At 39.6% G+C, this 17,604-nt stretch overlaps 1 protein-coding gene across 1 annotated transcript in view; it reads left to right on the forward strand.

Annotated features, from left to right (window-relative positions):
- The first annotated feature begins 353 nt into the window (after positions 1–353).
- LOC149234024 (protein RESISTANCE TO PHYTOPHTHORA 1, chloroplastic-like) overlaps positions 354–17,604 on the forward strand; it is a 39,264-nt gene continuing 22,013 nt past the window's right edge. Inside the window, exons 1-2 of the mRNA XM_089461088.1 lie at positions 354–941; positions 1,048–1,258. Coding sequence (XP_089317214.1) covers positions 723–941; positions 1,048–1,258 — 430 coding nt within the window. The 5' untranslated portion in view covers positions 354–722. The remainder of the gene's footprint in view (positions 942–1,047; positions 1,259–17,604) is intronic.

The following is a 17,604-nucleotide window of genomic DNA, read 5'->3' on the forward strand; positions in this document are numbered from 1 at the left end:
GAATGACAACGTACATTAAAACAACCTTAACCTTTGATATTATTAAGGGAAAGCAACACTCTATTAGATATTAAAACAAATCAATCTTCTTATAAACATCATAAATTTCATTTCCTTAATACAAAGTAATCAACTAACGAACATTCTATTTTTTTGTAAATCAATATTTTAATCCTAAACATCGATTTTAAAACTTAAAACATCACACATTTCATTCGCCTTTTCCAGTTTGACCACCCTTACAAGGTTCTGTACAGTGTTGATTATTAATTTTTCATTTTCAGGCATCAATGAGACGCGCTTTTAAATATATTTGCGAAGGAGAATATCTACTCTCGCAGATCAACACATTTTCAGGCATCAATAATACCTATGAGACGAATGAGTCCATGTGCTCTCTTAATTAATTTTGAAAAATGACTACTTGATTGATTTTGGGTCACCTTCGAGGATTAGCTGATTCATTCTGAACCGAAATTTGCCAATTTCCGCTGGGTTCAAGTCAGTTATGATTAACCAATATATTTTTGTGGTTGATATTGATTTACATAATACCATTCTCGCTTGATTTGGATAATCGCAATCTGATAATGAGCCGTTTATACGACGTTTGACGGCCTTTCAAACTTGAACACTGATATCAACCTACTTATCCAACATGGAGAGCAAATATCCCCGATAACATCTATTCTACTAGTTGCAATATGCTCTGACTCTCGAAAATGTCAGTTTTCACCTTCTCGCCCACAATTTACAGAACCCATTTTGCCGTTTCGCCCTTACCCAATTCAGTTTATCATGGCAGACGAATTACAGCTCAATTCAAAGAAACCGAAGAAGCTCCAACTCCTAATCCCAAACAGGAGGAGGAGATAGAACCCTTGCTAACCTCTGCTCCTCCTAAAATTCTATCTCCATCAATTGACAAAGACATCAAGAAAGTATGTCAAACCCTTACTCAGTACTTGAATTCAGCTCACCCAATATGGTTTTTTTTTTTGTCACTTGTTTATGAGAAATGGGCTTTCAATGTGTACGCATATGCAGGTGGTTCAGAAAACTGCTGGGACGTTTGCTCCCAGGGCTTCTACTGCACGAAAGAATCCTGCAGTTCCTGGATCAGCTTTATATACTATTTTTGAAGTTCAGGGTTATTTATCAATGGTGTTTGGTGGAGTTCTTGCCTTCAACCTTATCTTTCCTTCAAGTGAACCAGATATTTGGAGGCTTATGGGGATGTGGTCCATTTGGATGTTCAGTAAGTGTTTGTACTTTTTAGGTTTTACATTCATTCATTCACCACGTTTTCTTTCTCAGTTTTCTGTTAGTGTGTATGTTTTCTAGGGTTTACATGCATTCTTTAACCATGTTTTCCTTCACATGGGAGCATAAACAGCCAAAGAAAAAGTGACTTTTTTCCTCGATTGTCTCATTTGTATACGTTCCATTTGATTTATTATAAAATATGTTTTTGTAAAAAAACGTTATATTTCAAGCTTAAAGTGGCCGAAGAAGTGTACAGAGTTTACAAAATTAGAAGGCTCAGCCTGAGTAGATTATACCTCCAAACTATATTTTTCACTGTTTTGATTACGATATTATAAAGACCAACAGATTCCATAGTGCTTACGTTTTATGATTCCAACATTCCAACTGATTCTGATTTTCTCTGCAAATCTGCCTCTGGGCCGATTCAGTAAAACTAAAGCAAACCTTCCTATGAGATTCAGCCTCCATAACAACACAACATTCGGTAGGCTCTGTCATTTGTAGCTCGGGTATCACAAATTGCCGTGGCGGGAAATTTTGACTATCTCTTCCTATGCCTACTAATTGATTTACAAGCGCACAGACCTAACAGATACCTGCAATAACTATCAAGATGTCGCAAAAAAAACAGATAAGACAGCCCTATTTACAGCTATAGCAACACAAATGGAATTTTTTATATATATTAGGATAGATCCATATTAACCTTGGATCAATGTTGCACGAAGCGGGAGCGAAGCGGAAGCGCGGAGCGCGGAAGCGTCATTTTCCAAAAATCTAGGAAGCGAAGCGTCCGCGGAAGCGTCTGCTATATATATATATATTTTTATATTTTTTTGCATTTATACTCAAAACAAACATCCCAAATACCAAATTAATTGTAGAAGACATGAAAACATGCATATTTTTGCATAAATCAAGATAGATATGGCATCCATGATTCCATTGTAGTTACTAGTATGTACAACAATCATCTATATTCTAGCTATTACAAACATACATCAGTATCAATTTGATACTGCTTGATGCCTATAAAATTTCATAGGACAAGCTCAAGCAAGAGAAGGAATGCAATCACAAGGAAAGTTATCAAGTTTCTATCAAGCAAGGGACTGTTAGAATTCAAGTTTGGGAATATGTCAGAGCTGGGCTCAATTGCTCATGAAGGCCACAAATCAAATTTGAAAATGCAAACCATGATTGCAAAGTCCTCCTTCAGCATTTAATGGAAGCAGCCAGCAAGGAGGCTTGGAGAGCTAATTCAAGACTATTTAGGGCAGCATCTCACTTGCTAGATCAGGCCACAAGTCAAGAAGTATTGATGCTTTTTCTGTGCTATTTTGTGGAGGGTTTGTCTCTGTTTACAAGGCTGCAGGAAGGTGCTGCTACAGCTGTATGAGGAGGAGGATTTGAGAGCGCCAAGAGGCCTAGAAGGGACCTACTGCCCTAGCTGCAGTCATCTCAAGCAACAGCACAGGTAAAGGGGGGTGGTTCCTTGTCATCGAAGGAGATTCTCATTCTTCTCTAGGCCACAAAGAAGGGTTGTTTCTACAGCAGCTTGGGGGGTCTGTTTTGAGGGGTGAAGGCCTAGTTAAGGTCCTCTACCCAGGCCACAGTCATCCTGAGGATCAGTGCAGTTATAACCAAGTATATTTTCATGTATATGAAGACCTAGACCTTGCTGTAGCAAAACCGTGAATTGTAGGAGGCTTGAGGAGGAACCTTAAGCCCCACCAGCAGTACATTGAATACCTAGTAGATCAGCATAGGTGGAAGCATAGTTGGACATAAGATCACAGTGATTTGAAGCAAGGTAAGGGCAACAAACTACGTTAGCAAGAATTGCAGACTTTACAAGGAAGTCTCTCAGATCTACTCTCACAGTGTATTGATAATTTGATACTGCACCTCTGGAATAATTGGACGTTCGTTATATGGCTATGCTCTTGCTCCTGGTATGATTTACCAATAGTGTCATATGATCATTGGCATATGCTTCAGTATGATTCTTTGCATTATGACATTTGTTCATGACATCAATTCAATATGGACATGTCACTTGCTTCAGTCATATATATGTTATCGTTTCTCATATAGATCAATATTGGTATGGCTTCCCAATATTGGCAATGATGGGTATAAACCTATAAGCAGAGACTTCTTCATTCTTATATGCACTTAGCATTATGTATGGATATCACTGCTCAAATAGCTTGAGTATGGTATTGCTATGTTCTAATTACAGCAGTATATGCATGACCTCAACTTCAACAGTTGTATATATTTATGTGTGTGTGTGTGTATCAATCTCACAAATATGTATGGCATCCCTATGTATGATGGTACAGTATATGAATATATAGAAGTGCATCCATCAGTTCAGTAGATATATATATGGCTCTCTGCTTTGTACGTATGGTACCTCTACCCTTTTTCAATGTATATTCATTGAGTTGGCATTGTATTCAGAGCAGTAAGACCCCTCTACCCTTTTTCAATGTATATTCATTGAGTTGACATTGTATTCAGAGCAGTAAGACCGTATATTCAGGCTACAATGCTCAAGTTATATGGTATTAGGAATCCTATATGAGAATGATGTCATAGTGGTGTAGCTGTAATATCCTCCATCTAAGATATCAATGCTTTTGCTATTATTGATCACTGTATTGAATGCGCAGTATTGATTTTGTTCACAATCGTATTCCTTCAACAGTGTCAGCACATATATAGATACACAGTTTGAACTCCTTAGCTAAACCGTCCTATGAAATTTTATAGGCATCAAGCAGTATCAAATTGATACTGCATCCATGATTCCATTGTAGTTACTAGTATGTACAACAATCATCTATATTCTAGCTATTACAAACATACATCAGTATCAAACATACCGCGGGTTGCGTCCGGGTTGCGTCGGGGTTGCGTGCGGGTTGCGTGCGCTTCCGGGCGGGTTGCGTGGCGCAACCGGATGCCAGAATCGCCCTCCGAAGCGCGGATCCGGGCCACCGCCACCTAAAAACCAGGAAGCGTGTTTAAAAAACGGAATCGCGCCACCTGCAATTTGGAATCGCGCCACCTGCAATTTGGAATCGCGCTTCGCCTCGAGATTCCGAAATGATTCTGCACGGGTCGCGGTTCCGGGTTAGGATCCGGGGGGGGGGGGGCGATTCCTGCAACCCTGCCTTGGATATATTAAGCACCAACAGAGATAACAAACATGTGCACAAACCTTTCAGTGATTAGGAGTGTGGGATTAATATGTATATGTGCTGGTTTATTTTATTATATTTGTCTATTCTTTCTTCTTCTACCTTTTTTTTTCAAATGTTCGATATCAATTTGTTTTTAATTTTTTATTAGTGTGATGGGATACATACACATCTTACACATTTCATTCAACTGGGCTGTGAGAGCACGCCACTTTCTCGGTGCAGTCAGCCCAGAAACGGTCATTTCTTTCTCCAGAAAATTACAATCACAGTAATGAAAAAACTTAAAAAGAGATACTTCACTGTTCTCTCTATCTTCTCACCAATTTTTTTAAGAGCTAACTAAGATTCTTCCTGGAAAATTTTCACAATGAAATCTACTTTTAGAAATGAAGTGATGGGTTGCAAATCTATTCCCCATATATCTCGGCAAGAATAAGTTATAACAAACAACCCCACTTGGTGTGTGTTGGAGTAATGGGATTATCGTTCTGGAATAGCAGACTAAGCTTTAAAGCCAAAAATTTTCCAGTGTATCAAAAGGCCATAAAACATAACAGAAGTTACTTCTTGATTTTTCTCCATTTGAATCAGAACATCTCCTGTGCTGGTGAAGGAGTCGTAAATCTTTTGGCTAATGGAGGCTGCAGTTACGAAACATTCCCCCTTTTCCTTGTCCTTCCTGGGTCCTGCTGAGATTGTATGGGACCTGCACTTACCTGTAATCCCTCCACAACAAAGGTCTGGAAAACCTCTTCTCTGTTTGGTGAGACCTTTGGGTCATTGGTCATTATTCCTTCCTGGTATGTGTCCTTGAAGGTGGGAACTGTGCCCTTTTCCCTGTGTCCTCTTCTCCTTCTGCGGCCTCTATCTCTATCCAAGGCTGCTATGCTTTTTGGCCATGAGTGAGAGCTGCTAATCTTTTTCCCAACTCAGTGGAAGTGTGAGAGGAGGATCTGTCCCTATATTGCCTGTAAATCTCTTGTTTCATTGATTTCAACACAAGTGGAGAAGTTACCATCCCCTTCAAAAGTCAGATTGAGGACGGATCAAGCAACGACCTCTTTTCATAAATTTGAATGAATTATAATCCAAGGATGTGTAACGTGCTAGGGCAATTTTTCCCTTAGGGTTGCCCGTGACAATAAGACTTCTTCCTTTCCTATGACGATGCAATTCAATACAGTGATATACCTTTCAATGAAACAATGCCAAGTCCTTTCAACAATACAGTGAATTTAACATAAAAATAAAACATTAATAATTCCAAAACTTCAATCAATGAAAATATAGTCCCACAATATTCCAACGGGCCCCACCACATTTAGTCCAAATCAAAATAGCTCAAGTTCAAAAATTGAACACGACAACATGCCTATGCCAGTGGCTCTTTCAACTTGACTGAAAAGCAACTAGGCTGAGAAATACAATTGAATTTCTTCAAGAAGACGACCAATGTCTGCAACCAGTGATCGAACTGACTAAATCCTACAGCTACAAAAACCCTTCTTCAGACCGACGATGTGTTTATGCTTTAGTTACACTGCTTCTGTGACTCCACAAGCGCCCATGTTCTACGATGAGTCACGATCTGCTGCAGGAGCTGTGTCCAGGGGATTCAATCTATGGCAGGGATCCTTCAAAGTGTTATGGACATGGCAATTTTTGCGACCTATTTGAGAGCCGAACCTCAAGGATTCACTTACGGAAGAGTCTTTTCAGGAAGAGGACGCAATAGGTAACCACGGGTTGTCTAGGACACTTCAAACTGATATCAAAAGGGTTGTTTAGGGCTCAAATGATGTGCCACATAGTGCCCTTTACCTCAAGTCAATTGTGTGGGTTTCCATTCACCGTAACTCGCACCCCCTTAGATACTGTAATTCGCATACCCTCAGGCTTTAGAAATTCACATGACCTCTGGAATTCATCCAACTCAAGGTTTGTGTCCTGCTCAAACTTTAAGTTCAAAGAAAGACTTCGCCCTACTTCAAGAGGCTTTGATGCTCTTCTATGGAAAGAAACCTCGTGCCAAAAAACCCTAGCTGAATCCAGAGCAGAGCTTTGCTTCTCCTTAGGATACCAAATTCTCGTTGTTCCAAATGCCTCCTGCACATTAACCAATTTTAACCAATTCCTAACTCACAAAATTTGTTGCTCAGCCAAAAACCCTTGTGCCAAGATAGATAATAGAAAGATGCCAACTAGGGTGGAATCTTTCACCACTGAAATTGACAAGACAGAAGGGGTCTTAAAACCCTTAGAGCAATGCTCAAGAAAACAAATGAGTTGATCTACAATGCTGCTCCAAAATGAATTCATCCCTCTCATATTTATAGATTTCCTAGATGGGTATCTTCTTCTAAAATAATTGAGTAAACTTTACTTCAAGCCTCAATTTTGGGTTTCTTTGCCCAACAGTGGGAATTTTTGGGGTTTTTTCTTTTTTGAAGGACTATAGCCTACGGGGATTGATAGGCTACTTCGTCCCATTCATCCTCAATTCGTAGAGGACGTTACAGTCCCCCTCGCCCGAAATTGCTTGCCCTCAAGCAATTGCAAATTTGGGTGCTGTAGAATATGTTTCCCTTCCCATGTCGCGTCTTCCTCTGGTAAATTCTTCCACTTGCTAAGGTATTCTGGAATTACTCTTCCTCTTAACTTATTTTCTCATACAACCATGATTATCTCTAGAATTAACTCTAGTTGCCCTTCTTCATCTAAGGGTGGCAGTTTGACAGATGTGGTAACTTGCTTCCCCATGGCCTTTTTGAGGCACGACACATGAAATGCATTATGGGTTCTATTGTCTCTCAAAACCTAGGCTTCAACTTTTCAACACCACTCTTCTTAAGGGCATAGTATTGATAGGGCTGTAATCGCAAGAAGATGAGATCTCCTACCTCAAAGCTGCGTTCTATTCGATGCTGATCTGTGTACAACTTCTGTAGATTTTGAATATCCACTGCATGTTTTCCTTGAGTACTTTGAGAATGTTCTGACTTTCCTGTATCCAATCCTTAGCAAAAGGTGCCTTGCTCTCCCCAAAAATCCTGTTGATAAAGGATGGTGCATAATACCCATATAGAGCTTGGAATGGTGACATCCCAATAGATAAGTGGTAGGTGGTGTTGTAACAATGCTCCCCAAGGTACAACCACTTGATCCATGCTTTTTGTTGACCTGTCACATAGTTGCGTAGGTACCCTTCAATCCACTTATTCACGATTTCTATCTGACCATCTATTTGCAGATGATAGCTAGTGCTAGGGGTTAATTCAATCCCCACCAGCCTGAAGAGTTCTTGCCAAAAAGCACCCATAAACCTGCTGGCGCGGTCGCTAACTATATTCTTCGATAGTCCGTGCAGTCTGAAGACTTCTCGGAAAAATAGTTCCATTGTCTGTTTAGCAGAGTAATCCGATGAGATTGCAAAAAAGTGTGCAAATTTGGTCAACCTGTCCACCATAGTGTAAATGCAATCTTTACCTTGCGCTTTGGGTAACCTTGTAATGAAATCCATCGAGATGCTTTCCCATTTTTGTTTGGGAATAGGTAGAGGTTGGAGAAGACCTGCAGGATGCGTATGCTTGACCTTATTCTGTTGGCATGTCATGCATTTCTTGACGTATTTCATCACATCTTTCTTCAGACCCTTGCAAGAAATCATTTCCCGAATTTGTCAGTATGTCTTGAAAAAACCTTGATGTCCAACCAATGGGATGTCCACTGAGGAACATTATTTTATAGAGTGAGTGCCCCAAGTATGAGACATCATCAAAAGCCTTCTTCACCACCATACAAGATATTCTTGTGAGCAGATGGGACAAGAATTGCACACCTTTACATTGTTTGACTCACTCATTAAGCCCAAAATACCACAACCATGAGTCGCTGAATGGTGGACCTTCCCACAGATGCCCTCCTCACATGGATGGGGAAATTTCACAGGGGAGGAAAGATGCATTGAGGCAGATTTTTTAGGATAGAGCATCCCTTAATGAGGTGGAGGATGCCTTTGCAGAGTTTTTCACTGGCACTGGTCGATTTGCAGGATATGATGTGATTAGAGACAGGGGGGCTAAGAAACCCTATTCTTGGTGGGCAACTCGTGGGGCAACAAGACCTCCTCTACAACAATTAGCCATGAGGCTCCTCTCTCAGGTGACTTCATCCTCTTGTTACGAGAGGAATTGGAACACATATGGGAATTTGTATAATGTCAAGAAAAGCATGCTTGAGCAGTCAAGGGTAGAGACAGTTGTGTATGTGCACACCAATCTTCGTCTTATTTACAGGCAGAGGGATGAGTGATTGAAGGGAAAGACAAAGATGTGGAATGTCTTTCTCGATGATATGGGTTTGGACAGTAGTGTTGAGTTGGCATTGGCCAACTTGGATCTTAATGAGCCAGTGTTAGAGCTTGTCACTTTTGATGATGGTGATATTGTAGAGGGGTCATCCTCCACACCAGCAGATGTAGAGATGACATTGGATACAGAGGAGGAGGATGCAGTAGAGGAGAGCAGTGGTAACCATGATGATGAGTACAGTGATGCTGATTTTGATGATGAGGATTGATGACTCATGAGCTACCTACTGCCTTGAGGCTTGTAGTTGTTTTGTATTTGCTATTTCTATTTGCCATTGGCATTGCTACTACATATGTAACACATTTTTATTTTGATGACTTAATGAGAAAACTACAATATCTTGTCTTTCTCCTATTGGATCATTGATGAATAATTGTATCTGTATGGATAATGTTACTTTGTAAAACTTACATCTAGATGGAGATCTATGTTTGAATCAATGAATTTGTATCATGAATGAGAATTTGTGTAAGAACTATCTAAATTTTAATATATATATATATATATATATATATATATATATTTTTTTTTAATAAAATAATATATAACGTGTCGTGTTACGGGGGGTCAACGTGTTTGTGTCTGACACTCGAATCCTCGTATCCTTCGTGTCCTGTGTCCCCTTGTCAGGTGACTTAGCTTTTAGCATTATATTTGGAGATTCCTTGGCACTCACACTTTGCCCCTTTGACCTCTTTTTGCAATCTTTTGTTGGACATTAGTGAAATCATCTTATCTATATACAATTTTCCTTGCTTGAGTTGCCTCAACCCAAAATCAGAAGTTGAACAATTTTCCATAGGAAATAAGGACATCATACTCATCAATGAATTGTGTAGCCATCTTTATCCCTTCAATAGAAAGAATTGACTTCCACTTGCTATTTTGGAGAGTGACATACAAGCGATATAGATCAAGAGAATAATGTTGAGGATTTGTAGGAGCTGCTTGTCATACGTTTTAGTACTGAAACTGATCTCATGTTCCATTTTACATAATTAAGGATTTTTTATCTTCAAATTTTTGAAGATAAGAGAAAAGATCAATTCAAATTCCTTGAGTAAAATTTGGAAATGCATGTTTCTCAATAGGAAATTGTCTCTTCCAAAGGGGTTGGATCCAATGGTGAAAAGCAAGGAGTTTTTCATCGTTAGGCAAGGTTCAATTCACATTAGGGCTGCTTACTCTAGAAGCCATGGGGACACCTTGAGGTAGTCGTCGAACTTGTGGTTGCACCTAGAGAGATTATATTAATAGTCTCATGACCTGTGCACACATAAGTGGATCAAATTCCACTCGCATGTCCTCCTTTTAAAAAATGCCCAAAGTTGTTGGATTCAATGGTGAAAAGCAAGGAGTTTTTCACCATTGGCAAGGTTCAATTTTTGTTAGGGCCATTTTACCTTGGAAGCCATGGGGACACCTTGAAATAATGGCAAACATGTAGTTGCACCTAGAGAGATTATATTAATGGTTTCTTGATCTGTCTGCACATAAGTGGATCTAAGCCTACTCTCATGTCCTTTAAAAAGTAACCCACAAGATGTAGAACAATTGGCGATTGGGTGTTCTGTTAAGTTGCTCCTTGTGTGAAGGCTGCCGGTCCAAAACATTGTGTGTACAAAAAATCCAGCCATGTTATGGGTTGGTGGGGGCCCATGCCAAGGGTGATCCTTGGGTGAATTTGACGGCTTAGATGCCCTTGGATCACTGTTTCTTAGCCAAAGGCTGGTCCTGCAAGTCATGGCCAAACTAGCCAAAAAAAAAGGAAATTGTCTCAGGTTTCTCTAATTGTGTTGTCTTCCTTTAACATTGCTTTGACTTCTCCATTATGTGTTCCCATTATCATCAAATGTAGAATTGTCTTTTGATGATTTTCATTCCAAAATCCATTCTTCTTACAATCCTTTAAGTGCATTATGAAGCCCAATTTCAATCTCAAGCCATTATCCCTGAGAAACCGGATAATTGACATTCTCCTAATTGGACTTTCTAAGAATGAATGATATTCTTGGAATGTCTTCGAAATTTTGCTTCATGTTGATGAATGATGCCCAAGTGCCTTTTGTCTTAAAATACTTCCTTTTATTTTAACCTTTATGATAGGCTTTCCCTTTCAATCCATAACAGATGTGTGCTTGTTTCACAAGTGTTGCGGTTGTACTTATCCATGCATTCCTAATTATAGAGACTGTAGAGGACCAAGAATCTGTAACTAAGCAATTTTTTAAAGTCCCATACTCGGAACTGCAATAGATGTGAACCTCGAGTGAGGGTGGACCTTGCAGAACAAAACTCTTGTTCTGCAACAGAGAATACAATCAAATGGATCCTTCAGATTTTTTAAATGATATGACAACCAAGAAACTGCAACAAAATCTCTATTAGAGTACAGTGAGGATTGTGGTCAAGGTGAATTGTTGATGGGCAGGGAAGTACTTAAAATATTTTGTAAGAAATACCGCAAAGATGTGAAATAAATTGGTACATGGTGATTTATGAAGATGGTGGCAGTGAAGAAATGAAACTGTGTTATATCCAGATGGCAATGGTATTAAATAGCATCAGCTCCACATTGAGGACATAGTCAAAACTTTCAAAGTTCAACAATCATAATCATGAAACTCAAATAGAGTGGAAGAATAAGGAGGTGTTTAAGGGAAAGAATAAATTAATAAAGATGTAAAAGAAGATGCTGTTTACAGTTGCTATCTATATACTTTCCCTTGGCTGTGAGTGCCTATTAGAATTTTTAGCCATGCTTTTATTTGGGTGGCCATTCTCTCGTATATTTTGAATGTTGAACATACTATTTGAAGCTATAAAGTATTCCTTTTCTTTAATGTTTGAAAGAGTAAACTGAACGCTCTAAAAATATATGAGAGAGCATCTTACATAATGGCCATCCAATTAAAAGATTGGCTGAGAATACTAATTCGAATTGTCACTCAGATCTGAGACACAGTGTATGGGCAGCTCACGAGCAAGCAGTCTTCCTTTACATTTTCAATACGTTACTCTTTGCCTCCACACCTTATTTTTCTTCTCCTCTCTTAGAGTTTTATCATTTTTATGTTTATCATTGTTAACCTTTTTTAGTTTTGATAAGCATGTCCTCCCTGAAAATTTGATGTCATGTGTTACCATTACCCTCTGTTGGTCACACAATCCCATTTCTTCTTTGCCACCATCTCCATAAATCACCATATTCCAATTTATTTCGAGATCTTAATTTTGTACCTTCCCTCTGTCATACTTCCTGCCAAATTTTTATGTTCTTCCCTTCTTATCGATCCTTCACCTGGGCAATAATGTTCACCAGATTCTCTGGTACAGTCTTCTTCCCAAATTTCATGGCTCCAATGGCATTTGAAAATTATGGTGAAGGATCTATTTGGTTGCAATGTAAACATGTCTAACACAAACAGATTGTTTTCCATTGACTTTTGTAAATGAATGTATCTTGAGCCTTTTACATTGCGTACCATAGATATAAAGTTTCATAAATTGTTCTATTGTCTACAACTGGTTTAAAAGCTTGCTGTGCGTCGGCAGATGGTGTGTAATTTCCAGATGGTAATGGTACTGATTGACATCATATATTCATTGAGGACATGGTTACCAAAACTGTTAAAATTGGCAACTAGGGCCAAACTCCACCTTGGACAGCTCATATGATGGAGATGATATTTTTATTGGATTCCTCTTTCCGAGAGGTGCAAGATTGATCTAAAGATCATCTTGTTTGGATGAGCAGAAGTGAGATTTTGAATTTAATTCTCACACATGTGCAAATTGTCAAGGTCGGCCAGAAGTCTAATGTAGGCTCATGATGCCCCAATAGATGTGTCTCCACCCCTCATCGAATTGTATAAATAAGAGAGACATTCTCCTCATTTGGATCATCACTCAACACATCTTTCTCTCTCCTCTCCTCATTGGTTCATACAACAAAGGAGCAGCTCTTCTCTCTTCTCATGTTGACTTGGGTTGACCGAAAATTTCAGGTAGAAATCGCAGGACTGTTTTTGGGCTATTTGCAGGGGCATTGACCAGCGTTGACCAAGGGTCAACTCATCTACTTTGACTGTGGTTTTCAGGCAGTTATTCCGATCTTTTGAGGCCGCATCTCCTGGCACAAAAATCGAGGCAATTGGAGCAGGTTGACCTGCATTGACCGCATAACTTTTGACCACAACGTTGACTGTGTTGAGCAAGTTTGACCGAGATTTTCAAGACTGTTTTGGGTTGATTTTGACTGATTTTGGAGGCCGAGTTGACTGGGTTTGACCGAGCTCATTTGGAAGAGATTCTTTGTTGGTTTGACCGGCATTGACTTTCTGGTTAGGGCATCCCGTTGATTGCTGCTTGGCTGGACTGTTTTGACAGTGATTGGGTAAGTAAATTTTGTATAGTTATTTTGATCTTTTGAGGCCGCATCTCCTGGCACAAAAATCGAGGCAATTGGAGTAGGTTGACCTGTGTTGATCGCAGAACTTTTGACCACAATGTTGACTCTGCGTTGACCAAGTTTGACCAAGATTTTTAAGACTGTTTTGGGTTGATTTTCACTGATTTTGGAGGCCGAGTTCACTGGGTTTGACCGAGCTCATTTGGAGGAGATTCTTTGTTGGTTTGACCAGCGTTGACTTTCTGGTTAGGGCATCTTGTTGATTGCTGTTTGGCTGGACTGTTTTGACAGTGATTGGGCAAGTAAATTTTGTATGATGTACTCTCTCTCTCTCCTGAACTTTTGAAGAATAATAAGAAGATTTGATCAAAGGGTTTTCCCCACATTGGGTTTTTCCTTGGCATCCGCCAAATATTGTGTCGTCTTGTCTTGGCTTGTCTTCTGTTTATTGTTTATGTTCTATCTGCATTTACTATCAATGTTAATGTGATTGCTAATTTGGAAATTGATATTGGGCTAATAAGAAAAATTGAAGTAAAATGGTCTAAAGCATAGAACATACCATTGTTATCTAAAATTAACATGGAATTAGAGCTCAGGTGAAGACAAAGCCCAAGCAAGAGTGAGAAAAGCAATCACCAAGATTTGTTGGACAAGGACAAGATTCAATGGCCTCCTCATCTTCAAATCTGATGACAAGCTCAATGATAAGTCTGATTATCATGCATGGAAGATGTCTCTTGACTTGACTTTGGAAAAGCATGATGCTATGGATTATGTGCAGGGAAAGATTGCTGAACCTCCTTCAAATGCACTAGCTGCCACTAAGACAAAGTACAAGAATTGTGAGGTCAAAGATAAAAAGATCATCAGGGATTCTATTCACAAGCCTTTAGTTGCTTACATCTTCAATCTGGGCACATCTAAGGAGATGTATGACAAGTTGGTTAGCATGTTTAAAGCTAGCAATGTGAACCAAGTCCTTTTTCTCAAGAACAAGTTGAAGAACATAAAGAAGGGATGAGGAAAAGATATCCAATTCTACTTCATGAGGATTACCGAAATAAAAAATGATCTTCTATCCATTGGAGAAGTTATTGTTGACAGGGAGCTCACTCGCATTACCCTTGGAGGTCTCCCTCGTGAATGGGATGTGTTCAACACTACTATCCTCAACAATGATAGGATTTCAGGTTTGATGAATTGTTGACTAGATGTACTCAAGAAAAAGCAAGAATAATGGAGAGAGACATGCCTTCAAATAGGAATGATCCTACTGCATTCTCCGCTCATGCTAAAAAGAAGAACAATGCTGGTTCAAAGAAACAAGGTCAAGGAAGACAAGGATTCAAAGATGGAAGAAAGGGAAGATGCTTCAATTGTAACAGGTTTGGCCACTATGCTATGGAGTGTCCTAATAAAAGGGATACACCTCGGGATGATGATAACAACAACAACTGCAACAATTTCAGAGGCAACAATGATCCAGACTTAAACAAGAACGCAACAAATTACAGAGATAACCATATACACAAAGATGCAGCGGAAATAATACTTCATTTCATTAATGGAAAATACTAAAATATGCTTACAACCAGAAATGGAAATAAACCAGCTAGGCGATGGTAGCTTATCTCTGAGAAGAGATGTGTGGCTACATGCCTCTGAACTGTGTTACAATGAGGCTCGAAGGCCTATTTATTGTTGAGAAACAATGGAAAACCCTTCACATTCCAAAACCTAACCCTAGAAGATGAAACGCCAAATTGTGGGCCCCGTTTTTGGGTAAGTTGGTACATCAACTTCCCGGGGTCGTGAATTGGTCGTATTATCTCCATTTGACGCGCATGATAGCCCGTTGGAAAGATCTCTCCGAGGACTACGACGGAAAAGACGATTTTTAAATAGAAAAATTGCTGGCGGTAGATTTCCCAAAAAACGTCGTTTAGGGCCTCAAAACGGCTCCGGAAGTTTAGGACCCGAAAAACTGCTAAAAATAGTAAACTGTGCTATAATTAAGGAAACTGAAAAAACTGAAAGAAGCACTAGAGGGGATCCAAGTGGAATTAGCGGGTGGCCACCAATATCCACCTGGATCAAACAACAATCAAAGGAATGACAGGTTCAACAACAAAGGAAAGAGGAATGCTCCTGCTACTCAATATGGAAATGGTCGGCCTTCTAAAATATCAAGAAGCTCCAGGAATGATGAATCTAATGTTGTAAATAACAAGCAAAAATAATTTTATCTTATATCTGCCCTCTCTACTGCTTCTTCTTCGGATACCTTAGATAATTGGTTGATTGATCAAGGCGTTTCACTGGGTGTAAGGAGGTTCTTTCAAATTTGATAGAAAAGGATACAAATTTGGAAATCATTCTTGGAGACAATGCCACCTATCCCGTGAAAGGAACTAGGAATGTTACCCTTCAATTGAATCAAGGTAACACCATTCATTTACAAGAAGTACTATATGTATTCGATCTAAAGAAAATCCTGGTATCTATCTCAGTGATGGAGGACAAAGGATTTAAGGTGGCATTCATTGATGGAAATTTACGTGTTTGGAAAAGAAATTTCAATGAAGCATTCACTCTTGGATTCAGGGTTGATAGCCTATATCAAGTTGGAGGAAGTCCACTGGGAGCTATGTCTTGTAACACATCTCTTCAATCCGAATGATGGCACCGAAGGTTTGATCATCTTTATTATAAGACTATCCGATGCGAGGAAGATGGTGACAAGTATGCCCGAATTTAAAGTTGAACATGAAGGTGTTTGTCAGGGTTGTGCCGAAGGAAAACATACAAGGGGACCATTTCCCTCAAGTGATATTAAGACTACTGATATTTTGCAATTGGTTCATTCTGATCTATCTGGTATGTTGCTCGTGACATCTTTGGGAGGATATTTGTATTATGCTATTTTTGTGGATGACTTCTCTCGCAAAACTTGGATTTATTTCTTGAAGAAGAAGGACAGAGTGTTCAAATGGTTCTGCTCTTTCAAAGCCTTATCAAACAGGGAAGATGATCAAAATATTGAGGACTGATAATGGAACCGAATATGATTCAAATGAGTTCAATGACTATTGTAGAGATGTTGACATTAAGAGGGAGACTACTACTACCGCATATACTTTCGAGCAAAATGGAGTTGTTGAAAGGAAGAATCGTTCCATTATAGAAGCCACCCGTGCCATGCTTCATGATCAAGGCCTTCTGAAGTTCCTATGGGGAGAAGCTACCAACACTGTCGTGTATGTTCAAAATAGATGCCCTCATCAAGCATTGGACTCCAAAACTCTCGAAGAAGTTTTCACCGGTAAGAAACTTGATGTTTCTCATTTTAGAATTTTTGGTAGCCCCGTGTATTTTCATGTGCCGAAAGAAAAGAGAAGCAAATTGGATGCATCTGGGAAGAAAGGAACATTTGTGGGCTACAGTGAAACTTCAAAGGCATATAAAATCTATGTGCCTGGTTAAAGAGAAGTGGAAATAAGTCATGATGTCACCTTCAATGAAGATGCTGCCCTTGGGAAGGTTAGAGACCTTCCTATTCCAAGGAAGGGCAAAGAAGAAGATATAAGAAAGCAGGAAGAACCGAAGGATGAGCTGATGCTCGATGCTGAAGGATTGATGGATCCCATTGGTCCACCTCCCCATGAGCCCTCATCCTAAAAAAGGAGACCCTCATGGCTCAAGGACACTCTCGAAGATGCTGAGAGACATATTGCACCAAAGGGGACATTTCGAGAAAGTTAGAAGCTGGATAGGTACCAAGGGTACTTAGTTGCCATGAGCACCATTGTTCAAACTGAGCCTTGAAAATTCGAAGAAGTTGTGAAGCACCAAGTTTGGAAGGATGATATGAACAAAGAGTATGAGTCGATTATGAAGAATGATGTCTGGGATGTGGTCCCTAGACCTAAGGACAAATTTGTTGTCACCTCGAAATGGCTCTACAAGATCAAGCATGGAGCTGATGGAAGTGCTGAAAAGTTCAAGGCTAGGTTTGTTGCTCGAGGCTTCTCTCAAAAGGAAGGTGTGGACTATGATGAGATATTTGCACCAGTTGCCTGATATACCACCATCCGTTCGATCATTGCCCTTGCTACCTCTCAAGGATGGAATTTACATCAAATGGATGTCAAGACCGCCTTCTTGCATGGCTCACTTAAGGAGGAAGTCTATGTGGAGAAACCTGTGGGGTTCGAAGTTCAAGATTGAGAGACACATGTATGCAGGTTGAAGAAAGCCCTCTATGGGTTGAAGCAAGCTCCCCAGGCTTGGTATGAGAGGATTGGCATGTATTTGATGAAGCTGGGTTTTATAAGAG

This window comes from Pinus tabuliformis, chromosome 8, assembly GCF_031772625.1.
Source record: "Pinus tabuliformis cultivar Carrire ecotype Pingquan chromosome 8, CPIR1, whole genome shotgun sequence".
Taxonomy (NCBI): domain Eukaryota; kingdom Viridiplantae; phylum Streptophyta; class Pinopsida; order Pinales; family Pinaceae; genus Pinus; species Pinus tabuliformis.